Below are 27,460 nucleotides of genomic sequence, written 5' to 3' on the forward strand. Positions count from 1 at the left end.
GTATTATATATCGTGCAGTGCGCCAAACAACCCTATGGCTCAGTTGTATGTTGATTCTACGTTTGCGAGTACCTGAGGATGTGCAGCAGATTCAGCAGCAGCTGGCGGCAGCTCAAGAAAGCAAAAGGATGGTGGCAAAAGGAGAAGGTCGACCAAAACTTGAATCAAACAGTAGCGGACATATGCAAGTTTGTCACAAAGAGCGTGCATGAAGGGCGACCGTTCTTCAATGAGGAAAGCGAGTTAGCGCGGGATCCGAAGTTTGAGAGGATCAGAAACTGGAGCACCAAATTACAAATCAAGGATTACATGTTGTCGGACCTCTTTTTCGGGAAAAGTTGATATGTATGAATGACCTAAGTTGCTCGTGTATGAATGATGTGTGTTTGTGAAACAATGGTGAAGACATCTCTAATGTAATAACTTAATGTTGGTTCGTCGAACCAGAATAAATGTAATTATGTTTGTCCTCTATTTTCTGTTTTATCTGTTTTCTTTACCGAAATTCAAATTCAAATTCAAACTTGAAAAAGTATTTTTTTTAAATCTTGAAATCATTAACAGAGGCGCCTCCTTTAATGTTTTAACTGAGGCGGGCGGCTTTAGCCAACCGCGTCGGTTAAAATCTTAACCGAGGTTGGTTGGTTAAGGCAACCACCTTGGTTAATATGTATTAACCGAGGCGGTTGTGTAAAGCCGCCCGTCTCGGTTAATCTATTAACCGAGGCGGTTGGATCCAACCGCCTCGGTTAAGGCCACGATTAACCGTGACCTTTTAACCGAGGCGGTTGGCTTGCCTGCCTCGATTAAGCCATTTCGCCCACCTCGTTTAAGTTTCCTGTAGTAGTGAATTGATTTATTAGTTATCACCTTCCTTCACCGCTGTTTATTGGAGAACTAATCGATCTAGACTTTGGAATAGATGGGAGGCACACACATTCCTTCCTTCTTGTGAAATTAATTGTCACCTTCTTTCGTGTGGATTTGGTTCCTTCACTCCTCTTCTTGTGTGGTTGTTGTAATGTACATGCGACACCTATTGGGTAGGTTTCACGCGGAGATTCACTGGTTCACCCTTCCATCTGTATTTTTTTTCTCCTCAAAAAAAATCTGTCTTTTTTTTTCCACTTCTCCTATATTTCAGTTGTCTAAATTTTAAGATAATTTCAGGCAACACTCTTGTTCCACCAACTAGTAAGTAAATTATTACTTTGTGATTTGTTACATGTCTTTGTGTTATAACATATCAATTTTTTGTCCTTGTCTGACTATAAAAATAATTGTAACATGTTAATTGTCTTTATGCCAACACAAATCAGATTTTGTCGGGTCCGTGGTTTTGTCTAATGGGTTTTTTATTCTCGGAACCTAAAATTGCAGATTGTGGTTACAGAAATTGCAATGAACCAAAAGTGCAATTTTAGTGCAAAACATATGCAACAAATGTCGCCGGAAAGGAAGTTAAAATTCAGGTACCTGAATTTTAACAAATCCCTTTTTTTCCTCCGTATTCCTTATCATCATGGCTCGGTAATCCTGCATCTCGAGCGAGCGTGACACCGACCGTGCAACGATAAGGGCTTTGTTTGCTTGTTCATAATATGCATGCCAATATTCTTGTTTTATTTTTCTATAAATTCCTTGTTAACTATAGTCCAAGTGATCATGGAAATTATATTCGCTATGGGTAAGTGATCACGGGAATTATTGAGGCGCCGCATTTGAGGTGGGGCACAGCGTCTTGAGTCTCAACAAAAGCATGGTGGGCCAGCTGCTATTCACCCTCAACTCGCAGCACTCTATGCAACATGGGCCTGGGGGGCGTGGGCCAACCTGCTACCGATGCACTGGGCCAGACCACAATTGGAACAAGCCGGTTCACTGACTATAAATCTTGGAACAAGCCGGTTCAAGTAAACTAAAAGTTGTATGTACTGTTTAAATAAATTAGATTTCTTTTTAAATATGCCTGATGTATAGGTTGAAGAACTATCTTGATGCAGCACTAAAGGTTCCTATGCAATTTCTCTAAGTTGAATCTTTGTTCAGTTATATGCAATAATGCAAATTGTATAACACGATGACATCGGTGTTATGAGCTTATATAGATATTTATTTTTGTAATTAGGTGTTACTATACAGTGCACCAATTGGTCGTTTCATCAACTTGTCTAATAATAGGGACCACTCTTTGGCGTTCAATGAATTCGTTTGACCCACAGGTCATGTGGGATTGACACCCCAGCTGGCGAGCCAATTCCCACCAACAAGAGGTACAACGCCGCCAAGATCTTCAGCAACCCTGAGGTCGCTGCTGAGGAGCCCGGGTATACAAATCTCCCCCCACTCCCCACCAGATATTTTATACAATGAAAAGATGAACCGATCTATCTTTGTATGATTGATCGACCATGATTGTCCTTGCAAATGGTAGGTATGGCACTGAGGAGGAGTACACCCTCCTTCAGAAGGACACCAACTGGCCTCTTGGGTGGCCTATTGGTGGCTTCCCTGGCCCTCAAGTACACACATGATGGCTTCACTAATTATCTTGCTTGCTTGAGACTTGCTTCATTGATCCTGTCCTACATTTGTCTCCGTCGTCTCCTCTCGCCAACCGCCGGACCTGTTCGTGTTCTTCTCCGCGTGACCTGCACTACTACAGAAATGATTTTAGGTGACGGTGCCCAAACATTAACGGAGGCGAGCACAAAATCCAACCGTCTCGAAAAATGCTGGGCTATTAACGGAGGCGGTCACATTTATTTACCGAGGCGGTCAGTTTTGCCCGCCTTGTAAAATCGATTAATGGAGGCGGTCAAAATCTAACCGCCTTCTAAAATCGATTTACGGAGGCAGACGCCTTAAGGTGCCCGCCTCCATAAATCTATTTTCAGAGACGGGGACACTATAAGGCCCGCCTCCAAAAATAGTGGCCTGGCTCCCAACCCAGAAAAAAGCCCATCTCTGCCTTTCGACCGGGCTCATATGCAACCGGCACTTAACCCTAGCCTCACTCCCAGCGTCCCTCCTCTCATCCTGACACTCGACCGCGGCGCCCCTCCCCTCCTGATCAAGCGTGTCGCGCCTCTCCCTCCTAGCGCCCCGGCCTCCCTCTCCTCTCCCTCCCCTCCCGATGGAGCGCAACGCCCATCCCTCTCCTCAACTCCCTCCGGCGGTGGTGGACGCGTGGCCCCGATGGCACGGGCGGAGGCAGTGAGGACGCGCGAGCACCCCTCCCTCTCCTCTCTTCCCTCTGGCGGTGGTGGGCGCGCGGCCCCATTGCCGTGGACGGAGGCGGCGAGGACGTGCATCTCAGTGGTGGCGTGGCCGGGAGCAGGCGGCGCCTCTCCAACAAGTTCGCAGCCCCAACGTGATCTGGATCCAGTGGCTTCGCGAGATCTGGCACGAGGAGGCGGAGGCTGACGAGATCCAGGGGCGAGCGCGCTCACCGGTGGCGGATCCAAGGTGTGGCCGTCCTTCGGCGGCGGATCGAGGGTGGTGGCATCCCCCGGCGGCGGATCTAGGGCATGCCCGTCCTCCGGCGACGGATCGAGGGCGGGCAAGACCGGATCCAGGGACGACGACGGCGACGACGCATAGATCCAGCTAGCGGCGGCGGCGGCGCATGGATGGCTCGGTGGGCTCGTGGATGGGCTCGGCGGGCCTGTCCACGGGTTTTTCTTTTTTTTTGTTTTTCGTGTTTGATTACCAACTGCCTCCGTATGTCACAGATTAACCATGACCTTTGATTGGAGGCGGTTGCAATGCCCGCCTCCAGAAACCAAAAACGCCCGCCTCCAATAAGATTTCTATAGTAGTGCTGGCCTCTCGTTCAAGTCGTCGTTGACCTAAACACACAGTCGAGAAGACAAGCAAGTGATTTGCTTATAAATGCATCACTCATTTTGGTCGGAGTCGTAACACAAGCCCCCCCGCAGTAGAGATACCGGCGAAAAGGTCGACCGCCTGCAACTGCATCCAAAAATACATTACCCTACACCTGCAGTCCAGCTGGTTCTCGTTCACTTCATAAGCAGGTTGGTTGGTATGGTACTACTAGTGGTAGTAGCTGGTTGTTGCTTTGAATCTGTCTTATTCATACTTGAGAAAACCAGAAAATGAATGTTAATTTACCTCTGCATCCGATCGATCCGTACGTCTTTCCTAACGTAACCTTGTTTCAACTCTGTGTCGTCGATCGCTTGGCATCAAGAGAGAGATGCCGACGGTGGATCTGGTGATGACGACCATCGGGGTGGTGGTCAAGATCAAGGGCGTGCTGGAGAAGTTTCGAAGGAACAACGACGAGTGCGGCATGATCTACGGCCTCGTGGACACGGTAGGCCGCGACCTGATGCTGCTCAGAGACGCGCCCATCATGGAGGACGCGACGGTGCGCCCCGTGATGGAGCGTCTCAAGTGTACCCTCGAGCGCACGGCAGCGGAAGCCATCAAGTGCCAGACCTCTTGCGCCTTGGTCCGGTTCTTCAGGACCGACGACGTCGCCGCGAAGCTAGACCAGCTGAGGCAGGACATATCGGAGAAGATGCTGGGGCTTGTTCTTGCTACCAGCGTCAGTACCAACACGCTGGTGCAAGGAATTGGCCGAAGAATGGACCAAAACTTCGAGTTAATGCATCAGGAGATGCACAAAATCATTTATGCTGCCCTTGCTGCTCTTCTTCAGCCCCTGCAAAGCAAGGTAGTACGTGCCGTTGCTTTTTGATGGATGCTTACCCTGCGGCCTGCGCGCGCATACATATACATACAAACATATATATGGGACTGTAATAGTATCGTCATTGCTTTGCTATTTCAGCTGGAACTTTCGGAGCAGCGTACCGCAGATCATACAACTGAAGATGCTAGAAACAAGAACAGAAGGGAGACAGAGAAAACAGGTGGTATGCATACAATCCAATTTCCTAATAAAAAATCCACCCACGATGCAGTGCAAGAATTGGTTCGGAAACTAGTATTATTCTACAACCACTATATATATATATATATATATATATATGTGTGTGTGTGTGTGTGTGTGTGTGTGTGTGTGTGTGTGTGTGTGTATGTATGTATCATTATCATAGTAGCTCACAAACTTATTGCGTTAGTTGGCTGGCACGTACCCGGTCGCAAGCCACAGGATATAATGCTTATTCCGTGGTCTACTAAATTTATTATAATATATAATCACACAAGTGACATTTTTTAGTGTAACTAAGCTTCGTCATTATGCATTTAATTTGTTTTCATAATAACGACAGGTCTAATAAAATACAGTTGGTCTGCCTTGGAGGCTTCCCTAGCATCAAATGAAGAAATTGGCGGAGGTCACATTAGCACTGTCTACAAGGTACTTCAATCACGATCAAGGCTACATGCTTTTGGGTGATCGATCCCTTCTCATGCTTTTGGCGGAGGTCACACAGCCTTGACACGAGATCCGATCCCTTCTCCGTGCAAAACATTAGGAAAAAAAAATCCCCTTTCCACATCCACCTAATAATCAAAAGATCCCTTGTCCGTGCATAACATTAGAAAAGAAGATCCCCTTTCCACATCCACCTAATCAAAAGATCCCTTCTCCGTGCAACCCTTGATGCATGGAACCAGAAGAAAATAGGGACCACCTCGCATCCCGGCCTCCTTTGAGGAACCCGGATTTTCTCAACAACAAAAAATTAACCACGGACTTCTATTTCAGCAGAAAGGCCTAAAGGCGTAGGAGTATTATTTAGTTTTTCCTTTTCTCTGTTTCAATTTCCTTTGGTCTTGTAAGGCAAGTTTTGGGCCAAATTACAGTGGAAAAACTTGGTCCAAATAAAACATGGCCTAAGGTGAGTTTGCCTGCGTTTTTTGTACCTTTTGTTGATTTCCGTTATCCTTTTGTTGATTTTCTTGTTATACTACATCGTGACTTGTTTCAATAGGAACAATTCATTGTTCCAAGTTATATTTTGTATTTCCATTCGAGACAATATTACTGTTTTGTAGAATAGTTAAATTGTTCCAAGATTTTTGAAATGTTATACTATAATATAATGTAGTTATATTTTGGACCATAAATTCTGTAACATTCTTGATAGTTATTTTTCCTGTAGATTCCGTTGCTCAAAAGGGTTTTAAAATGTTTATGGTATTGATGGATATGTTTTTGCTGTTTGAACAGGAGACATCAATTGTTGTGTCTGTACTATAAATTCTTATGGTTTGTTTAATGGTTTAAAAAAATTTCGGTGATACTTTTAGCTATACTTTGCTTTTTCTATTATGATATTCATTGTATTATGTTACCTCTTGATTTGTTGTGTTTGTAGAAATCTATTGTGTATGAGCCAATTTTTTCATGATCATTTAAATGTTCTATACATGAGTTAGTTTCTTCTCTTGTGCATGTCTTTTTCTTCATATAGTGTAATTCGAATTGTTCATGTAACGTTATATGAGGCCAGCCCCTAGCTATGATACAAAATATGTATACATTAAACAATTGACAGATATAGAATTTCAATTATAATTGTCAAGAGCATCTCCAAGAGTTACTGAGCCTAAATCCTGTCCAAATCCCAGTCTAAGAGCATCTCCAAGAGTTCCCAAGAATATCTTTTTCAACTCCCCAAAAAGTATTGGGAGAAATAAATAAGACCATCTCGAACAGTTTCTAATAATTCACTCCTAAAATATAGAAGATAATTTTATATCAAGAATCATATACTATTTCTAAATTATTCTAACCAGTTTTATATATTTTTTGCATTAGGAACCCTTTCCTACTCTTTATTCTTTCCCACATCCTCCCACCTTTAGATTGGCCGACCGATAAGCGCATGGTATCTGCGCGTTCGGTGATTTTTTTCCATGTGCCAAAAGATTGAGAGGGATTGGAAACTCTTGGAGATGAATGTTTTCTATTCTTGCCAAAAATTCTAGATTGGGAGACTTTATTGTGAACTCTTAGAGATGCTCTAAAACCACTATCCATCTTCTCGTTTTATTTATTTTTTCTTGACATGATTGTATCATTTTAACAAGCTTGCTCTTTATACTTATTTAGTTTAAGCTTTTATACTAAACTACAGGGTGAATTAAACAAGATATCAGTTGCCATCAAGAAATTTGGTAACGTGAATCTACCAGCCAGAGAGCGCTTTGTTGATGAACTCCGACTTGTTTCAAAGCTGCAGCATGGAAACGTAATCGAAATTCTGGGACACTGCTACGAATACAGTGAGAGTTTGGTGCAGGAAGGCAATGATATTAGAGTTGACGGAAACGGACATCTCGGTTTTGTCAGTAGATACATGCCCAACCAAAGCTTGGTCAGAATTATAAAATTAGGTACACTTACATAAAAATCCATAGCTTGATCGCAATTCACATGCCAACGAAGTTTACTCATAAACTTATTATTTCTAGCCTTTAACAGTTTGTAGTTGCTTTCTAAACATCTGATGTATTGTATGCTTCAGGGAACCAACCTATTGATTGGCCTTCTCTTTTCCGGCTAATTCAAGGAATAGCAAAGGGCGTACATTACCTGCATGAGCAACGTGTTGTCCACTTGGATCTGAAGCCAAAAACCATCCTCTTGGACCATGATATGACTCCTAAGATCAATGATTTTGGAACAGCTAGAGAGCTCGGGCCTAGTGGCGATAATATCACTCTCGACGTGGAAAATATACCTGGCACCAAGTAAGTTGCTATTGAAAAATAATAGATATTGTTTATGGGTATGGTATATATAAGAATATTTTTTCCAATTAGCCTAAGTGCAAGATAGTTGCTGCATTGCAAATATATGATGTTTTGGGTAAAGTTTCCAATAGACATATGCACTTCCATTATATCACAAATGAAGCATTCATATGAGTATGTTTTGAATTATGCATGAAAGTAGACATTTTTTACATGTCTAGCTACTGAATTGAGATGTCCAGGGGATATATGGCGCCGGAACTGTCGTTAGCTGGACCTACAGCGTCAACCAAGTCAGATGTGTACTCCTTTGGCGTCATCCTCCTTGAGACCATTAGCCTCATGTGCGCTACATCTGAAAAAGGCCGTCCCAGAGATGCAAAAGAATGGGTAGGTTGTATATACTGCACTGGAAAGCAAAGCCGTAACAACAACATTTTTATTATTCAACTTTCAGAATGAACAAACAACATTGTTATTCCTGAGTCTCAGATTGTATTGTTTACGTATAACTGAGCTTAATTGCAATCAGTAATATGTCGCATTGCCTTTCGTTTTCACCTTGCTCGCAGCTTGATAGGACGCAGGGAACAGAACTGAGGGATCTATTCGATACACGACTGGTAGATGGCGAGTTACAACAAATGGTGGCAACAAGGTGCGTGCTTGTGGGGCTCATGTGCTGTCTACCTGATCCGGCAGGCCGGCCCTCCATGCAGCAGGTTGTTGACATGCTTGCTGGTTCGTGTGCGGAACAAAACGGCAGCACAAATATAGCTAGCAGTAGCAATACCGGGTAACTCTTTGCTACAAACCTCTCTCTCTCTCTCTCTCTCTCTCTCTCTCTCTCTCTCTCTCTCTCTCTCTCTCTCTCATGTGTGCATCACCGTGACTAATTAAGTAATATACTTTTTATGCGACATATATATGTAGCTCATTTGGAGATATAGGGTTCCTTTAGTCTTTCTTTAGTAACGGAGGAGATCGTATTTAAAATTCATATTTAGGAGATTATTAATTGTACAATATTTTATAGTCATACATGTGGGTAATTTATATAAAAATTAGGAATTATGTTTGGCAATTTTATAGTGGTTGCGTAGTTTAGATTAGGATTACTAGTCCATCAACCCGTGCTCTCGCACGGTCTAGAATTTTAGGAGATATAAGTATTATGTACTATTTAAAATTTCCTCTTTTAGAATTATAAGACTTTTTGACTTTTCAAGATATATTTGTTTATAATATGTATCTAGACAATATGTGAGTGTATAGCAAAAGTTATGTATTTAGAAAACTCAAAATTACTTATAATTTGGAATGGAGGGAGTAGATCTGACTAATAAAGAATTACTTATATTCAATGTATGTTTTTTTCTCTTTGTTTATTTTCTAACATAATAGATACTCTGTTGTTTATATCTAGTTACTATTTTTCCAAGGCACTAATCTATAAATTTTTTATCTATATTCATATTTTTCCTTTGTACGACACCTCTATATATTTTAAATATGCAATTACTTTGAAACCTTACCATTAATCATGGTGGCTCTTGTTGCATCATGTATCTTATGATGTCATGAATCTAAATTTTGATTTTTCAAATTTTATTCTTATCAAGTGCTATAGATATTTTTCTCTCCTCAAGTTAAGTTGAAACTCTTGTGCTTATTATTGTATCTTTTATTACAACAATACCATGAGTCATTGTTTTGAATACATGCACCATATGCTTAAGATAAGTCACAGAGCTTGAAGTGAGATCTCGGTAGCCATGCTAACCTCAGAGAGATTTTAATACTTAAACCTTATAATGATCGATATATTTACTCTAAAGTATTCTCAAAGGGCCAAAAAATATAGCCATTAGTGGTCTCCCACACTTCTTAAGATGATTGAATTTTCCTATCAAGGAATTATATTTGTAGTTATGGTTATACTATCAATATAGACATGTCAAACATTTAAATAAAATACATAAATATATCTAAAGTAATAATCTATATAAATTATATGTTATGGTTATTTGGTTTTAAATAATTTGTTAGTATCATTAGTATATGAGTTGTTAAAAAAATATTTTTATATATAATGAAACATAACATATGTTTTTTATTGCTCAATGCAAGTTGGCATGACACGTATATTTACTATAATCAAATTTTACTATATTAATATTGAAGAGGTGGAGTAATATAGAAACATATATATGCTGTACTCGTTATCTATATTTTTTTTGTAATAGGAGATGTTGATAATTTAGATGTAGATTTGAGGTGTATTTAATTTTACTAATAATGAGATGAAATTGAGTTATGGAAATTATCGATAATAATAAGAGTATGCTGATACTTAAATGCAAATTTAGGTCCAGTTTAGATCATGTTTCTTAATGACATTTGTGGGTACTATAGATTATAGTCATGAGTTAGTTTATATTGGTTTACAAAATAATGGAAGTGGACAATTATTTGTAAAATATAATAAATCCAATAGCTATTATTATTATTAGTGGTGATTAGGTTATACCTAATTCATGGTAAGATGTTTCTGGTTTTTATGAGAATTTATAGGATCTATCTTTTGTTTTCCTGTCAAGTCTTGTGATGATTAATATGAAGGCTCTAGTGGGGACCTCTAGTTAGAATTTCTAGTATTTTTTTTCTAGTGTGATTTTGAAATCTAGTCTTAATATATATAAACTTTTGATACAACCCTTTTTGTGACTTCGTAAATCTATAGTTTATATTTAATATTTTAATCAAGTTGTTACAATTTTTTCACATGCTAATTAAAAATTATATTATTCTTTATGTTTTATTCGAAAATTGTTTTTTATATAAAAAGAGTCTATGTCCTAGTAGCATTGTTTTCCACATAAGTTGAAACTCAGCTTGCAACCCAACAATAAACATGTTGAATTTATTATATCACATGGTGTATTATTATTATATAGAGAGAGAGCGCATAAAATTAAATTATGATATGACACAATGTTTCAATAAAAATGTATAAACTTATTTAAAATAATAACTTTTCAAAATTATTATCATGGAGTATTAATACAAAGTGTTATTGCTACATGGTTTGTTTAGTGAATATTTTTCCATGCTCCACAAGTTGTTAAAATAAATATTTATCCTAATGTATACATGTTTATTTGATATACATGATGGGACATAGCAATATAGTTGTTTTATTTCACGATTATAGAAGCATGTAACTTAGAAATATATATATATATATCAAAATTTATGGATACTAATTTATTTTTTAAATATATATATATTATTTATATGTAGATTTAATAGTTTTTTTGTTTATTTTTTATAATGGCTAAAGTACATACAAATATAAAGGTAAAACCTTATGTTATCTTTCACAACGGCATATATGGATAGGTTAAATACAAACTTAGAAAATTACTTTGCATTATCTTTCATAATGATGAAGGTGGATAATTTATAAAATCATTAGAAGGTATTTTAAATTATCATTCATAATTATAGATGTGGGTAATTTAAATACAAAGTTAGAGGGATTGTTTTAAATTATCTTTCATAATGACAAAGCTAGGTCATTTAGACGCAATGTTATGGGGTAACATGGTGCCTCCGTTGGAGCCTCTTATTAGTAATAGTAAGGATTTTAAATTATGTTTCATAATGGCCAAGGTGGGTAATTTTGATGCAAATCTAGGGGTTATTTTGAATTATTCTTCGTAATGGCAGATGTGAGTATTTTGAATTATCTTTTGTAATGACAGAGGTGGGTAATTTACATGGAAAATTAGGGGGTTACTTTATGTATTTTCATAATGGTAGTGGTGGATAATTTTTTTAATGAACTATACAATAGATCCGATGGCTATTATGGGTGATGATGCTTAGAGTCTATTGAATCAAAGATTAGATGTTTCTGATTATTATGAGGATTTTTACGATTTATCTTTTTTCCTGGTGCGTCTGGTGAAAATTAATATGGTGTCTTTATTGGGGCCTCTAATTAGTGATAGTAATGATTATGGGTTTATTTTACACTATTTTTGTAATGGCGGAGATGAATAATTTTTGGATACTAGATATATGCCCGCGCGTTGCACGGGGTCACATTTGTTTGGACTGAACCCCAGTAATCGAATGCAGGTGCGTGAGTTCTGAGATCTTCGTATCGGACGCCGATACGTTATATCCTATTTTCGTTGTAGAACCGGATAGGACGCGAACATGTGAGCTTCGAGTGGAGGTTGATTCATATCGGATGCGGACGCGTAAGCAGGGATCGAAACTTGATATTACTAAATAGATGAAGGCGTTACAGTATTTTTAGGTGTAGAGATTCATTCAACATTTATTAAATTTATTACCCATATCTAAATCATAGAAATATACTACTCTTGCCAATTAATTTGGCAAATTTTAAATCTCATAGTTTTAAATGGCAAGATCAGAAAATTGTCTTTGGAGGTGCTCAAAATGGTAGGACGTGTGTACGTGCGTTCATAGGGGATGAATGTATTACTTGATTCACAAAAAATGTCAAGATATTTCTTCTTTGTGTAGTATATTTGAAAAAAACCTAACTTTTTTCATGTGAGCTCAGATATACAATTTATATATGACATTGCAGAGCTTGATGAGACGTACAACTTTATAGTTTGTTACTTTTTTATTTAAGGCCGTTTTATACTGAATTTAAAACAATTTGATACGATCATTTATTTGCGCAAGCCTTCCTAATTTAGCGATGAATTTTGATTCGTTATTTCATCGTTGCACAGTTGTATGAGTAACATAGTATGGCAGAGTTTATTTGCATGGAATATAAAATACAATAAAAATAGAAGAGTTTACTTATTTTCATAATGGCAGAGATGAGTAATTTTTGGGTAAGTAAAAAAAAACATCTAGTAGTGGGTATTAATGTCAACGATGATTGGGACCATGGAACAGCTGTCTGGATGTTTCTAACTTTCATTTTGAGTGAACTTATATGATTCATCCGGTTGATTTATTGTTGTTGGATATGGATGGACTCAGTAAGGAATTGAATTAACTTCTTCACTTCTTGTTTAATAGCACAAGGGCCCGCGACATGGAGGGAATAAGGTACAATGTCTTGACTCAGGACGACCTCCGCGTGCGGCTAGAGGTGGACACGCACAAGGTGGGCGAATTGCTGTCCATCACCCCGGGGCTCGCCGCGGTCCTCCTGCGCCACTGCCAATGGAGACCCGAGCGCGTCCAGGGCGCGTGGTTCGACAACGGGGAGGCGTTCCGCGTCGACGTTGGCCTGCCATCGTCGGAGGACGACGTCTCCGGTCCCAGGGTGCTCACAGGCCGCACGCCCAATTGCCAATGCTTCGACGGCAGCGCTGGCCGGCCGTCCAGATCGTCGGGTTGCTCCCACTACTTCTGCGACGAGTGCTGGCGGAGGTACATCCGCGTGGCGATGGACGACGAAGGCCCGCGGTGCCTGCCGCTGCGGTGCCCACACCAGTATTGCGCGGTGCCCGTCGTGCGGGAGCTAGTCGTCGATGTGGTCCACGACGCCGACGCGGACACCATGCTGGCCCAGTACGATCGGTTCATGCTCCTGTCCTACGTGGATGACAGTGGCGGCAGGATCCAGTGGTGCCATGGCCGCGGTTGTAGCCGTGCCGTCGAGTTCCTTGGCAGCAGCGATGGCGATGATTCTGCTTCCACGGACGTGTTCTGCGAGTGCAGGCACGGCTTCTGCTGGACATGTGGCAAGGAGCCTCACCGTCCGGTGTCGTGCGACGCGGCGCGAGCATGGGTGGACGAGAATAGGCCGCCGCAGGCTTCGCTGGACGACCAGTTGCTGGAGAAGGCACTCAGGGACATGGACGACCTGAAGAGCTCCTGGCTCGAGAACATGGCCACTGATCTGGGCATCGAGGTGACGGACCTCGATTTTGTGACCCAAGCGTACGAGGAGATCGCCGAATGCCGGCGCAGGATCCGGTGGGTGCACGCATACGGCTCCTACTACCTGGACCCGGAGCGTGACAGGAACAAGTGCGAGCTGTTCGGCTGCTTGCTCAAGGAAGCCAAGGATTCGCTCGACAGCCTGCAACTCTGCGCCGACAAGGAGAGACTGACGCTCTGCACCACCGAGGTGGTAGCCATTGCCGAGACGTACTCGGCCTCCAAGAAGACGGTCATGGACCACACCAGAGAGACGCGGCAGCACTTCGACAATCTGGTGAAAGCGGCCGAGACCCATTTTCAAGACTAATGCTTCGGTTTGATATTGTTCACCCATAATTCTGCTAGCTGCTTATTACTTGTTTATTTTCGACATATAGAAAATAAATGTACACCTTCGTTCTTCCTGTCTCATGTCTCGGAGTGGACCTTGCTTAAATAAGCAAAGTGCTTTGTTTGTCATGAAATATAGTTCACGTGTCCCCGTTGATTGGCCGATCTCCGAGGAGTCGGGCTTTCCAACCTGCTTTTGCTTTCCCAAAAGGCAATGAAAAGACTGCAAAGCCATAGATGCTTTGGCTCAAAAGCAGGTTTCCCTCAAGTACAAATCCAAAAGCAGGTTCCTTCCTGCTTTAACCGAGTTTTTCGTTTTTCCTCTTCTATACTGTCCGAGCATCTCTTCAGCGTGGTATGCCGCCGCCCCAAAGCTAGGATTTCCGCTGGCGCGACTCGTCCCCAGCCGGCCGCCGAAAACCTAGCCACCGCCCCACGGCTGTTCCCTCAAGCCCTCCCACCGATCCGCACGCACGGCAGCTCCCTCCCCTGTCATCGATCCGCACGCACGGGCCGTGCCCGCCACTCTCCGCTCCAGGAGGGCGGCGCAGCGGTGAGAACAACCACGCGAGCGCCGGCCAAGCCGTGCACCATGCCGTGCTTTGTGCTCTGCTTGCTATGTAATGGACGAGAAAGGCCACCGTGCCACACCCATGTCACCTTGCTGTCTTCCTATAGAAAAATAAAAGAAGAAATACATTTAGAATACACTTATACCTACCTGTACAGGCAACAAGCATAAACCGTACTTCTCTAGATGTGTGGCCACGATCACCTAGCAAGCTACCTCTTCACAATGCAATCCCTGCCCACACGATGGATGCAAAACTTAAAAAAAACAATTTTTTCCTTTCTAAAATATTCATTTACATGCGAATTAGTGAATACATTAGTTTTTTAGAGCAATCTACAGACAAACAGTCTCACAGCCCTTCAAGGGTATTACAAGTCACTACTACAGTAAGCATTTATAGAGGCGGCTGGCGATGGTTTGTAAAGGTGGTTTTGCCAGCCGCCCCTACCACACCGTCTCTATAAATCAATGGTTTGTAGGGGCGGTTCCCAAGCCGTCTCTACATTTGTAGAGGCGGCTTGTGTCACCAGCCGCCCCTACAACTGTATTTGTAGGGGCGGTTATAACACCAGACGTCCCTGTAATTTCTATTTGTAGGGGCAGTTCACTCTAGAACCGCCCCTACAGTATATTTTCACACAAAAAAAATTAAAATTTGAAAATTTAAATATGACTAGAACATATATACATATATATATAATATATAATTCACAAGGATATTATATCAACAACTAATTGACAAGAAGATATATGTATTACAAACCTATAATAATTTAAATTACTTCATTATAAACCCATTCATTACAAACACATAATAATTTAAATTTGTTCATTACAAACCATAATAATTTAGATCAGTTCATTATTACAACTAACAGTAATTTAACTTTCTAGAATTTTCTAACGTCGTACCACGTACTCAGAGAAGTGCACATCATTCATTTCATATGCCAAAATATCACTGATGTAGCGCAATGTATTTATTAGTGCACTATCCCTTGCTTCACAAGATCGTTCACAAGGTCTACTGTCGACGATCAGCATTGGTCAAGAATTTTCACTCCTAGTCACAAGAATTTTTTCCTAAATTCCCTTTGAAGTGAGAACAGGGCCACCATATTCCCATTTATAACGACCCAAGTGATACATGCCTAGTTTAAAATGGTTTCAAAGCTACAACTTACGTATGTTACATCGTTCTCCTAAATCTGCAAGTATTGGGAAAAATGTGATTATCAGAACCATGCATATATATAGATATAACAATTAATCTGGATATAAGTTATGAGACTGACCACATCATTCATGTTGTCCTCAGCAAGCTGTGCACAAAACAGTCCAATATCATAGTGGAGGCCCACATTCAAAGCAGCAATCCTCATGAAGAAGTATGTAGGAATATTGTACCCAATATTTTGAAGCGCCCTTAAACATGCTTGCACAGTATATTTTTGCGCAGTAATGTCATGAGGTTGACCGCTGCTCGTCCTATCGATGTATAAAACCATACCTTGTTGGTTACCCGCCCTAGCAAGAATAGAAAAGCCAATTCGACATTGCTTGAGTCGACCATCTATAGGGAATGTACCAACATTGAGGAAATCAACCCCGAAATTTGAGAGTGTCTCTCTGAACCATGGTATAGGATTAATTGTTTACATTTAAGAATTATATATATCAGAACAAAATATTTATAGAGGTGTCTTTAAAACATGTTACTTACTATGCTTGGATATGGGTGGTTTGCCCTCCCCAATGCTGGTTAGAAGCCCAGATCATACACATAATTATTTGACAGATCCGACGAAGGGAGTCCGGCCATACCTTCTTCTAAATTTATGTCAAGGAAAACAGTTATAGTAGAGGAACAGGAGACGAGAGGAGTAGGAGAAGTAGGAGCACAGGACAGGAGAGGAGAAGAGTAGAAGTAGTAGGACTAGGAGAGGAGGGTCTACAAAGCAGCATCAGTATTATTAATATATAATGTTGCATTACAACTAAAATATCGCTGCCAACATAAATTAGTGTTATCCAAACTAATAGGCCTTAGACACCATAATTAAATCATCATACAATTGTGTTATCCAACTACATCGACCATCTAATTGTGTCATCACAGGCCTAAGTATTGCAGTTGCATTGGCAGCTCATGGAAAGCCTCATTTAAAGTCCAAACACCATCACCAACAGACCAATAATCACCACATTCTTGCAAGAACCACTCTTACCACTCTGAGGGGATGCTTTCACCACAATCAGTTGGTACCAGATTAGGGGAGGTAGTTGCTGCTCCAACATAGACATTGAAATCTCTAAGTGTATGGTCATAGTTGTTGTACTTCTTGTGTATAGCATTTTTGAACCCAAGCACATGTTCACTAGCCTCGTACCAAGACATGTAAATCCCAAGTTTCTTCCCATTGAAAACAACATAGCAAGGGTCCATTTTCTAGTGGAAGTGAAGAAAATAGAAATCAACCAAGTTCAAACTAACTCACAAAACGAGTAGTAATAGTAGTAGTAGAGGTAGAGGCCTCAGAAACATGACAATTATCATTTGATAAAGAACTTGGAGCATAAAGGCATCATAAACACAGTGAGCATATATAAAAAATAGTGAGCATATAGAAAAAGACAGTAGAGCCGGCTGGTAATGATGCCAAGTTCCTCACAAGTTCTTGATCATCAGCTCATATTCCATATAATGTATGGACTTGGACAATTTCATCATTGATAAAACAAAGGAGAGGAGAGGGGAGATTTAGCAAAAAAACAACCGCTGCTTAACAAACATAGAGAGGAAAAGGTATAAAAAAGCAGCTGCTGCTTCCCAAACATAGAGGATAGAAAAGGTGGCAAAAAAACAACAGGTGCTTATAAGTAGGGGGCCATTCCATCATCATAAGAGCTACCTCATATGCATTAGAATGACCTACAGTGTACCTTCTTTTTTCCCCCAAATTTTAATCTCTCTTGTGACAAAGAATATAGATTTGAGAAAATTCCAGTAACACAAAATATAGATTTGAGAAAGTTGTCCTTTCGAATGCGTGCAGCTTCTGCTCTGGATTTGTTTAAATTTCTTTTTTCTGTTGCCTGGTAGATCTGTAAGATAGAAGGAAGTTTCATAAGGAGAAGAAGAAAGAACTAGCCACATCAGATAGCTTCGCCTGTGAGAATTAAACCTTAACGCTTCCAAATTTTTAATGATGAGATCAGAACAAAAGAGAAAGAGTTGATTGTAAAGCTGGATTATGATAGAGTTAACTAGTGTTCACTGTATGCAGGTTAGAAAAGAAATATGAAAGGACCCTTGTGATGCTCCAGACTATCAGCATGTATAAAGGTAGAAATACGAAAGGACATCTTGCCTTGCAAAAAAATGTAAGTATTATTATATGTTGATCAGACATTTACAGTTACAATATATTTTAAGGAAAGAGGAGGAAGGAAGAACTTAGCCAGCAGAGCGGAAGGTCATAGTAACCAAAGTAAGTTCAAGAGGTGAGCCAAAATCACTTGCCGTATTAACATGTATGCCGTAGATTATTAATTTCATAGGCTTGGGGATCCAATACAAAGGATCAGTGTTTTTAATGGTTGAACAATTATATTGTATTTTTCGACATTTCTATTCATAAATCTAGGATTTGGTGTTCAGTTCAAGACACTGGGATATGCACTACATGTTGAATTTAATTTGTTTTTTGACACTTGTGTGGCTCCAGTTGATAGCTGAATAGCTTTCCGAGGATGAGATTGCTAGGTTAAGACAGATATTCAAGGTGTTGATTGTTAAAAGCTGCAGTTACTTTTGGTGATCTTATAGCAGGTTTAAGGAAATGTGGTACTAAATTTGGAGGATAGAAGGTGAGGAGATCCCCTTCCATCTAAACAAGCCCTTACGATTTGTTGCAATACCAACTTATTGTTTGAGTTTTTCTTTATCTTATAGTTATGATTTGTAGACACCATCTTATTTTGCATATACACCATGCCAATTTTCAACATTTTATATTCTTAGTTGTTTATTTTCTGCACTTCTTTACAAACAGTAGAAATTATCTTTTCGTTTTTGGGTAATCAATTTCTACTAGTGTTCAAACAAATCTGTCCATGTGGGTGATAGATATAGTGAAATTTTCTGAAATGATTGAATGTCAAACATTAATATGACACAACTTATAGCCTTCAGGAAACAAACAAATGAAACAACTTATGATGGTTATGTTTTTTTTCTTTGGCCTTAGAAAAACCATTGGAGGGACTGCATATAATCGTTGATGTAGGGAATGGTGCTGGTGGTTTTTTTGTGGTAATGTGTTACACTTCCAAAGTCCTGTACCAATGTACATTTTTTAGCCTTGGTTCATTTGTTATGTTGTATATCATTACCTGCGTTCAAATGGATTATTGAATATTGATGATATTGTTTGGATTTTCCTAACAAACTATGACATCTTCAGTTATTTGCTTCCTACATAAATGCACCCTGGGTCCTTAAACTTTTAGGGCATTCCCATCTGGGTCCTCAAACTAAAAAAGCGACTATCTAGGTCCCTCATCTATTGCCGCCGTGCACCAGAGGTCCAAAACCAGCCACGCAAGCACCAACATCCGACGTGGCACGTTCTCTGGCGTGCCACGTCGCCCAGTTGTGGCACGGGCCCAGTGTTCAGCTACCACCGTGGCGTGCCACGTCGGATGTTGGTGCTTGCGTGGCTGGTTTTGGACCTCTGGTGCACGGCGGCAATAGATGAGGGACCTAGATAGTCGCTTTTTTAGTTTGAGGACCCAGATGGGAATGCCCTAAAAGTTTAAGGACCCAGGGTGCAGCATGGCACAGCAGCCACAAACAGACCCTTAATGTAACAGCTAGAGAAATTAAATTGTTTAAGTTTGAATTTTCAACCATTCCCCCCCCCCCCCCCCCTCAGAACACGCAATTTCCAACCATGTAGGATAGCATATAACATTAACATTCAATTTTCATTCAAATGTTCAGTCGAGAATTTCAATCTGCTCTATATAAAGCAAGTCGGTATGTATCCATTTCTAAAACTCCATCCTAGAGTAATTTCCTAATTTAGAGTTCTACATTTTTCTTTGCTTGATTTTCCTTTTACAGTGCTCTTGATAGGGCATGATTTTAGAAAATTTTAGGGAAAAAATCATCACATTTGGAGTTAGTACGAGGGAGAAAGACTAGTTACAAATTTTACCTAGAGATTAAAAAAATCACAACTGTTCATGATGATCAATGATGAACAAGTGTGATTTCTCTTTTTAATCTGTGGCTGAAACTTATAACTAGTTTTTTCCCTCATACTAACTCCAAATGTGATGGGTTTTTTTTTCTAAAATTTTCTAAAATCATGCTCTATCATTTTAGTCTGGTCATCTATATTTATCACTAATTTTGGACGATTCAAATTTTGAATTTCAGAAAATGACAACTTCAAACCTGATTTTCAACCACTAAATGAATTTAGCTGTAAAGGTGATAAATATAAAAGTTATATAACTCGTCAAGATCTTCAACTTTTATTTTGGTCGTTTCTTCATTTCATAAAGTGTTAAGTGCTTGTTTTAAGTGTTTCAATAGTAGTACGAACATGTTGCAGTAGTAATAAGTGCCTGTTTCAAGTGTCTGCGTGTTACAGCTGTTTTAGTAGTAATAAAGTGGATATTGCAATAGGTTCATCTGAATGTTGCAAAGGATAGTCTCACACACATGCATAAATATAGTCTCACACACATACATAAACATATAGTCTCACAAACATACATAAATATATTGTCTCACTCACATACATAAATGAAGTCTTACAAATACACACACTTACACAAACACTCCACATTCAATAACTAGCTAGCCCGCTGTAACAATTTTTTCCTTGACACCTTTTCATTCCCATGGCAATATGTCTTTGGGCAGGTTCTTTTCCACAACATTGATCTTCTTAGGAAAGTATATGAATAGCGGCATCTCATCGTAGTTATTGTAAGCTTCAACATCGTCCACGCCATCAACTCCGATAATGTGTTGTTTCTCGGAGGCAACAACGTGCTTTGTCTTCTTCTTCGGGGGGAGGTTACTTTATGGGTCAGGCATATAGAAAACTTGTGCGACACGTGAAGCGAGCACCCAAGGGTCATCTGGTAGCCTAGATTCTCGAGGTCTAGGACTCTCAATCCGATCTCATTCAGTTGGTGTTGTTTAATCCAGCGGCATCAAAATAGGGCCACCGTTATATCCCTTCCATAGTCAAGTTCTCATATCTCTTCAATGATGCCAAAGTATTGGATCTTTTGCCCCACTCCATCGAGAGCTTCTATTCGAACGTCGTTGTTTTGGTTCACATATTTACTATCCTTTGCGTGGATATAGTACGTGTACCCATTGATGTCATAAGCTTTCCAAGATGTCACTTGTCTCAATGGCCCCTCCGCCAACCTACTGATGGTAATAGAGTCTATGGTTTCTCCGAGCGGTATGTTTTGGTCCTTCAACCATGTAGTTAGTCATTGCTTATGCTATTTCATGGCCCAATCATCTGAACGACCATTTCTCTCCACCATAATGATAGCCAAGTGTTCATCAATGTACGGTTTCATCAGTTGTGTACTCTACAAGACACTGTAATGCGCTCGACTCACTTCTTTGTAATCATGGTCGATGAACACATTTTACCACTGGTGCCCTTCCCAGCCAGGCTACCCTTGTGACGAGAATCGGGTTTACCAATCCCTTTCTGTACTTTTAGGTACTCTTGACAGCACTCGATGATTTCTTCAGTACTGTAACCCTCTATCATGGAGCCCTCTAGGTATGCTCGATTATGCACGTATCGGCTTAGAACTGACATGAATCGCTCATAAGACCACATTTCATGCAAGTAGCAAGGGCCTAGCGCCTGTATCTGATGAACCATGTGAATCATAAGATATGGCATTATATAAAAAAAAGCAGGAGGTAAACACATCTTAGTTGGTTTTGTGTCTCCACCTCAAATTCATGTAGGTCACTCAGCTCTTTCTTGCCAATCGTCTTCTATGAGATCTTCAAAAAGAAGTAGCACATGCAGGTGATGGCCATTTTTAAGAACTCTGGCTTTATAGCCCTGATTGCAATAGATAGAAACCTTGTCAGCATCACATGATAATCGTGAGCCTTGCAGTGTGTTATTGACAAGTCCTTCATCGACACTAGCTTCTTCACATTCACTGAAAACCCAATCGGGACTTTGACCCCCCCTTAGGAAAGTGCATATAGCTCTCTTCTCTTCTGGTGTTAGGTTGAAGCACGCCACGGGCAGAGTGTATTTTCCATTAGCCTCAGGTACTAGGTGAAGCTGTGGTATCACGTTTGCCTGCACCATGTCTTTCTATGATTTTAGACCATCATTTGACTTGCCTGTGTCCATCAAGGTAGCAATGAGACTCTTAAAGACATTCTTCTGCACATGCATAGCATCAATGGCATGGGGGATCTCCAAGTTTGGCCAATAAGGTAAACTATCTTCTTGGATGCATCTAGAAACACCCATGTAGTACCATCCAAGCAAACTAAGCATCCCATCTTTCCTTTGATCTGTCCAAACAAAGTAAATAGCGTGGGGTAATCGTTGGTAGTAACAAATATTATTGCTCTACATATGAAGTCCTCCTTTTGGAATGCATTGTACATCGGCTCCCCATGCCTCCATAGCCTCTCCATTTCTTGCATCAAAGGCTCTAGGAACACGTCTATATCAATGCCTGGTTGTTTAGGGCCAGAAATAAGAATAGTGAGGAGAAGGTACTTTCTCTTCTGACACAACCACGTTGGGATGTTGTACATGGTCAAGATCACTAGCCAAGTGCTGTGGTTGCTCATCCTCTCATTGAAGGGATTCATTCCATCGGTGCTCAAGCTAAATCATACATTCCTTGGGTCATCGCTGAATTCTTTGTGCTTCTCATCGATCCTTTGCCACTGACTACAATCAGCCGGGTGTGCAATCTTATCATCATCCACCTTGCGCTCATCATCCCACCATGTCATGAGTGCAGCTTCTTTAGGGTTTAGGAAGATACGTCTCAAGTGGTCGGTCACTGGCAGGTACCACATTACCAAGGCAGAAATTCTTCTCTGCTTTGCATCGTTGCCTAATGGAGTGTCCTCTAGGGGTTGAGATTCTTGTACCATCTTTTTCGTACCCTTTTGATTACTCTTTTACCCCATGGAGGCCTCGTCCCCACCGTAAAGGTCATTGTTCTTGTACCGGTTGGCCCCACACCGGGGACATTTATCCAGTGACTTGAACGTTTTGCCACAAAAAAGGATATAGTGGTTGGGGCATGCATGGATTTTTTTAACCCCCATTGTCAATGGACTTATGACCTTCTTCGCTTGGTATGTGTTGGCGGAAACTGAGTTTGGTTGTGGCAGCACCCATGACAGGAGACGCAATAGATCATTGAAACTACAGTCTGACCAGCCGTACTTAGCCTTCAGGATGAGTAGCTCAAGCACAAAATGTAGCAATGTCCAGTGTGTCGGATAACCCTTTTCAACACCATACACAGCCTCCTTCGATGTTTTTTTTCACCCTTTCAAAATTTTCTAGACCTTTTGGGCTCTTTAGTAAAATCTCTGGTCCAAGGACTCGAATCATATCCTCCAAATCATCTTCATCCCCGACACATGCTCCACCATCATTATGGGCACCACCTTCGTCGTTACCATCCCAACCACCAGCATCACCACCTTGTTCATTGCCAAACTCGGGATCCATTCGTGCATCAAGCTCTGCTGAATATTGGGACAGGGATTCTAGGATTTCATCGTCGTATTTCTCCTCATCCTCGTCGTTAACAATAACCGTTTTACCATGATGAATCTACACTGTGTAGTCCTCAACAAATCCTTGCATAATCAAATGTGATCTGATGATAGTCACATCTGTCCATGCCATACGGTTCTTGCAATCATTATAGGAACAAATAATTGTATCCTTATTCTCTGTCAACGTCATTGCATGCTTCTCTATGGCTTCAATAAATTTATCCACCTCTTCACGGAAACCTGCCTTGAACCTTAACGAACCATATATCCAAGAGTTCATGTACTCCATCTTTTACAACAACAACAAAACAAACATTAAAGGACTACTTATTCAGATATACATAAAAATGAATCAAATTAATAATTACTTGAGAATAATTGTATATACTTCAGATATATATGAATATAAATCACATATAATTACATGAAGCATACAAACACACCATGGTAGAGGAAAATTAATTAATGGCCTATTTATCCATAAATAATTAAAATACATATTTGTTGATTACAATAAATAATTTCAAAGACAACAACTAGCAATAATTATATTTTACCCAATATCTTTCATGCAAACCCTAGTCCAATTTCATCAAACATAAATTCACAAAAACAAAATTAATAAAAAAACCAAACCCTAGATCTAGATTTAGATCTACATGCACATGAAACATCCATAAAACTAACTAATTATTTACTAAAATCAAGAAACATGGACCAAAAAGGGTATGATCTTGTTCTCCTACCGAATTTACCCTAGTACATTCAAAACTTGGGTCTAATTTGCTTCATAAGTAGCTCAAGCACCATAGAAGAGAGAGAAAAGCAAAACTCTAATTACTCACTAACCAACCATTAAAACTTCAAAAAAAAGTGTGGAATAGCATTTTCTTACCTTCTACAACCTCTCCAGCAAAGGATTTGAGACTAAAACCTTCTCCCCTTAGTAGAGCAATTTTTGGGAGGTGTCCAAGGCCTCTCAAGCTTTTTTTCTCGGGTAAGAGTAAGTGACCCAAGGAGGAAGAAGGAGGTTGCAGCCTTTTGTACGTGCATTTGTAGGGGCGGCTGGTGATTGAGCCGCCCCTACAAAATACAACATCGGGGGCGGCTGGTGAGTGAGCCGCCCCTACAAATCGACACATTTGTAGGGGCGGCTCGTATCACCAGCCGCCCCTACTGTGCCATTTGTAGGGGTGGCTGGTCTCATGACCATCACTTGGGTAGTTGGATCCGTGCCCTACGGGTCCATCATTGCCCACTCCAATTCAGGGTGTTGGCGAGGGAGGAATCGATATTGGTCCTCCTTCATATCCTCAAAGCGACGACCACGGAGACCCATGCAGGCAACAGCGGCTGCATCTTCTATGTTATCCTCTATGGTGGCACAGTGAGCGTGATGCACATAGTTTGAATCTAGCTGGTATGCGTCCTTCTGTTCATCCCTGATGGAGATGCACACCCTAGTCTTCCAATAAGTGTCCTCCAGAGGCTGCGTATGCTCCTTGCAGACATACTCCACAGCTGCATCCCAATCACCATAGTAGGTCTAAAGAATCCCCATAAGTCGGTGGTGCGAGACTGAGGTTTCATACCCTGGCTTGTACCAGACCTTCATAGTCCATCCCAGGGGAGGATCGGCTCATCCTCTTCAACAACGTCTTCCTCATCATCATCATCATCAGACAATAAGACGACCTCTACTTCTTCGGGTTCTTCTTCTTCAGGCTCTTCCTAGACTAGCTCTGGCGTAGATACAGGTGTTGGTGAATCAACTTCTTGTTCCTAGGGTTCCTCCTCCTCATGTGGTTCCATGGACAAGCCACGAGGCGGGTAGTAGCCTCCAGTGCTGATGCGAGCGGTCTTATTGGCACGAGGCATCTACAGAATTAGATTTAGTCAGATTAGAAGCAATAATTTTCATAACGGAGCGTGGCAAAAGAAGCATAAAACTTTAGCAAATAATAAGGATGAGATGGAAAGAATGAAATAAGTGAAGCAAAAAAAGCTAAAACGATCATTGCTAACTAGGCTTGCGTCCTACAGTCAACATGTCTCTAATACCAATCTATCACACCCGATTTTAAGGATAAAATGGGATGCAAAATCTTATGTGCGCCCAAAGATCAATCACACACATAAGCCGACAAATTATGAATAGTATCATCACAGGTGTTTATTACATCACGAATATTAAGACATAGTCTTCACATAAAAGTAGTGAAAGTATAAAGAAAAGATCTCTCGCTGAAGCTCCATATCACAGGAACATCAACTGGTTAACCACAAGTCTAATAATCCTCAGAAAAGTTGTCATTACCATAGCCATCTGTTACCCATCCGAGATTTTTATCCAAATAATGAAAATAAACAAGCGTAAGTACATGTCGTACTCAACAAGTGTAACATGGGGTTCATGAGGCTCAAAAGGTTAACACCGGTTTAACAACATTCAGCTTTTAGTTGTTACAATTTTAGCATAAGAGTAGCAACAAATTGTTTCAATCCCAAAGTAAAACACATGATCAATATAAACATGAATAATGAATAGCATAAACAGATAATTCTTAGTGATCATCTATTCCATAAGGGTTCCAAGGCCGCTCGTGACCGTGAGCACTGCTGATATACCAGTTTTACACTCGACAGATGTTGTACACTTTCACTGTGAGTCGTGATGCCCATATGCCCGGGTTAATTACTCCCAAAACACTTCTAAGGTGAGCAAGCAGGAGTCACTATGAAGCTTTTCAAAGGTTCGTCTAACAAGTTAGGGCCATTAGATTCACTCGGCAAACAGATATAGGAACCCCCTGTCGAATGGCATAATTCCATTGCGGCTATACACATAAGAGTAGAGGCTGTCATATACCCGATTCGTCAAGCCAATCTTACGCCAATGAAGGTAACCACTAACAAGCTAGAAAAGGTCCTCATACTGAGCTAAAGCCAGAGCCATATAGCCCTCACAGCTGTACTGTAAGTTCTAGATGATCACTTACAGATAAGTCCTTAGCGAGAGGAATCTGAAGCATTTAGAAAGTAGCTAAATACTCTAGCCCCCTGTTTTCAAGTTGCTAAAAAGTCATATTTTAAAGTGATCATGGTTTAATTGAGCACTAGCAAAGCTACCCAATGCATATCCCATAGGAGACAAGGTATAAGTTCAATTCTAGAGAATCCTTTCAAGGTGACACATGCAACATGATTTAAATATATTAAAGTTGATAGGAAACAATAATGATCATATGCTATACTTGCCTTGTATAAAGCGCTCCTGCTGATCCTGCTCGTCAAAGTAGTATTATGTTTCACCCACGAACTGCTCACCGTCTATACTCGATAATCACAGCAACATACAAGCATCCAGAAGCATTCATGCATAGCAAACAAAAGCTATAGATTAGAACAATACACCAACAGCATAAAATCCAGATGAAAAGTTTATAAAACGAATCTACGTCTCACTACGAACACACAGACGCGAAGATCACAAAAATCGGAGCTAAAACGAAGAAGTTATGATTTAAACACGATTTCCTTTAGTAAAATAATAGATTAAATCTAACCTCAAATTTTAAAAGTTAAAAACATACTAAACAATAGTATGAACATATAGATTATGGAATTACGAACCTAATGCAACTTGAACGGATCAAATCGGAGTTAAAACAGAGATTTTATGGCCTATAGAAGGTAGTGGCAGTTCTGTAAATAAGTGGAACTTGATTTCTGAATTTATAATAATTAAAATCTGATTTTTAAACCGAAATAAGGACCGTGGGTTCTATTTAGCAAAAGTTGAGGGACTCTTTAGCAAAAATACAAGGATGGCGGGTTAAGACTCAAATAGTTGTAATGGCCTTTTTGGAAAATGCCAACGAAGTGGTATGTTCTAATCCTGGCCCTTGATCTTAGATTGTACGGATGAGAGAGGGCTAGCGTGGACGGCCGGCCGGAACAGGACCGAGCGCGGCGGCGCCATGGTCGGAAGTGAGCGACGCGCACGAAACACGGCCTATGGACCACCATTGAGCGAATCAAGGGCATGGAGAGAGAGAGGAGATGACGGCAGA

The 27,460-nt window shown here is 40.5% G+C and overlaps 2 protein-coding genes across 3 annotated transcripts; one reads left to right on the forward strand and one right to left on the reverse strand.

The window, feature by feature from the left end:
• Positions 1-2,984: 2,984 nt before the first annotated feature.
• On the reverse strand, positions 2,985-3,993 carry LOC136489512 (uncharacterized). Its single transcript, XM_066486124.1, has 2 exons — positions 3,951-3,993; positions 2,985-3,715 (listed from the first exon to the last, which is right to left on the reverse strand). The coding sequence occupies exons 1-2, from the start codon at positions 3,991-3,993 to the stop codon at positions 2,985-2,987; spliced, it is 774 nt and encodes a 257-aa protein (XP_066342221.1).
• Positions 3,936-14,065, forward strand: LOC136485584 (uncharacterized). 2 transcript variants are annotated; one of them, XM_066482428.1, is made up of 9 exons: positions 3,936-4,040; positions 4,217-4,705; positions 4,823-4,907; positions 5,268-5,356; positions 7,083-7,341; positions 7,473-7,698; positions 7,944-8,091; positions 8,274-8,497; positions 12,781-14,065. In XM_066482428.1, the coding sequence occupies exons 2-9, from the start codon at positions 4,223-4,225 to the stop codon at positions 13,958-13,960; spliced, it is 2,694 nt and encodes an 897-aa protein (XP_066338525.1). In that variant the 5' UTR covers positions 3,936-4,040; positions 4,217-4,222; the 3' UTR covers positions 13,961-14,065. The 2 variants fall into 2 exon arrangements, with proteins under 2 accessions (XP_066338525.1, XP_066338526.1); XM_066482429.1 differs by having other exon boundaries at positions 4,823-4,904.
• The last annotated feature ends 13,395 nt before the right edge of the window (positions 14,066-27,460 follow it).

The sequence above is a fragment of the Miscanthus floridulus genome, chromosome 10 (genome assembly GCF_019320115.1).
Source record: "Miscanthus floridulus cultivar M001 chromosome 10, ASM1932011v1, whole genome shotgun sequence".
Taxonomy (NCBI): domain Eukaryota; kingdom Viridiplantae; phylum Streptophyta; class Magnoliopsida; order Poales; family Poaceae; genus Miscanthus; species Miscanthus floridulus.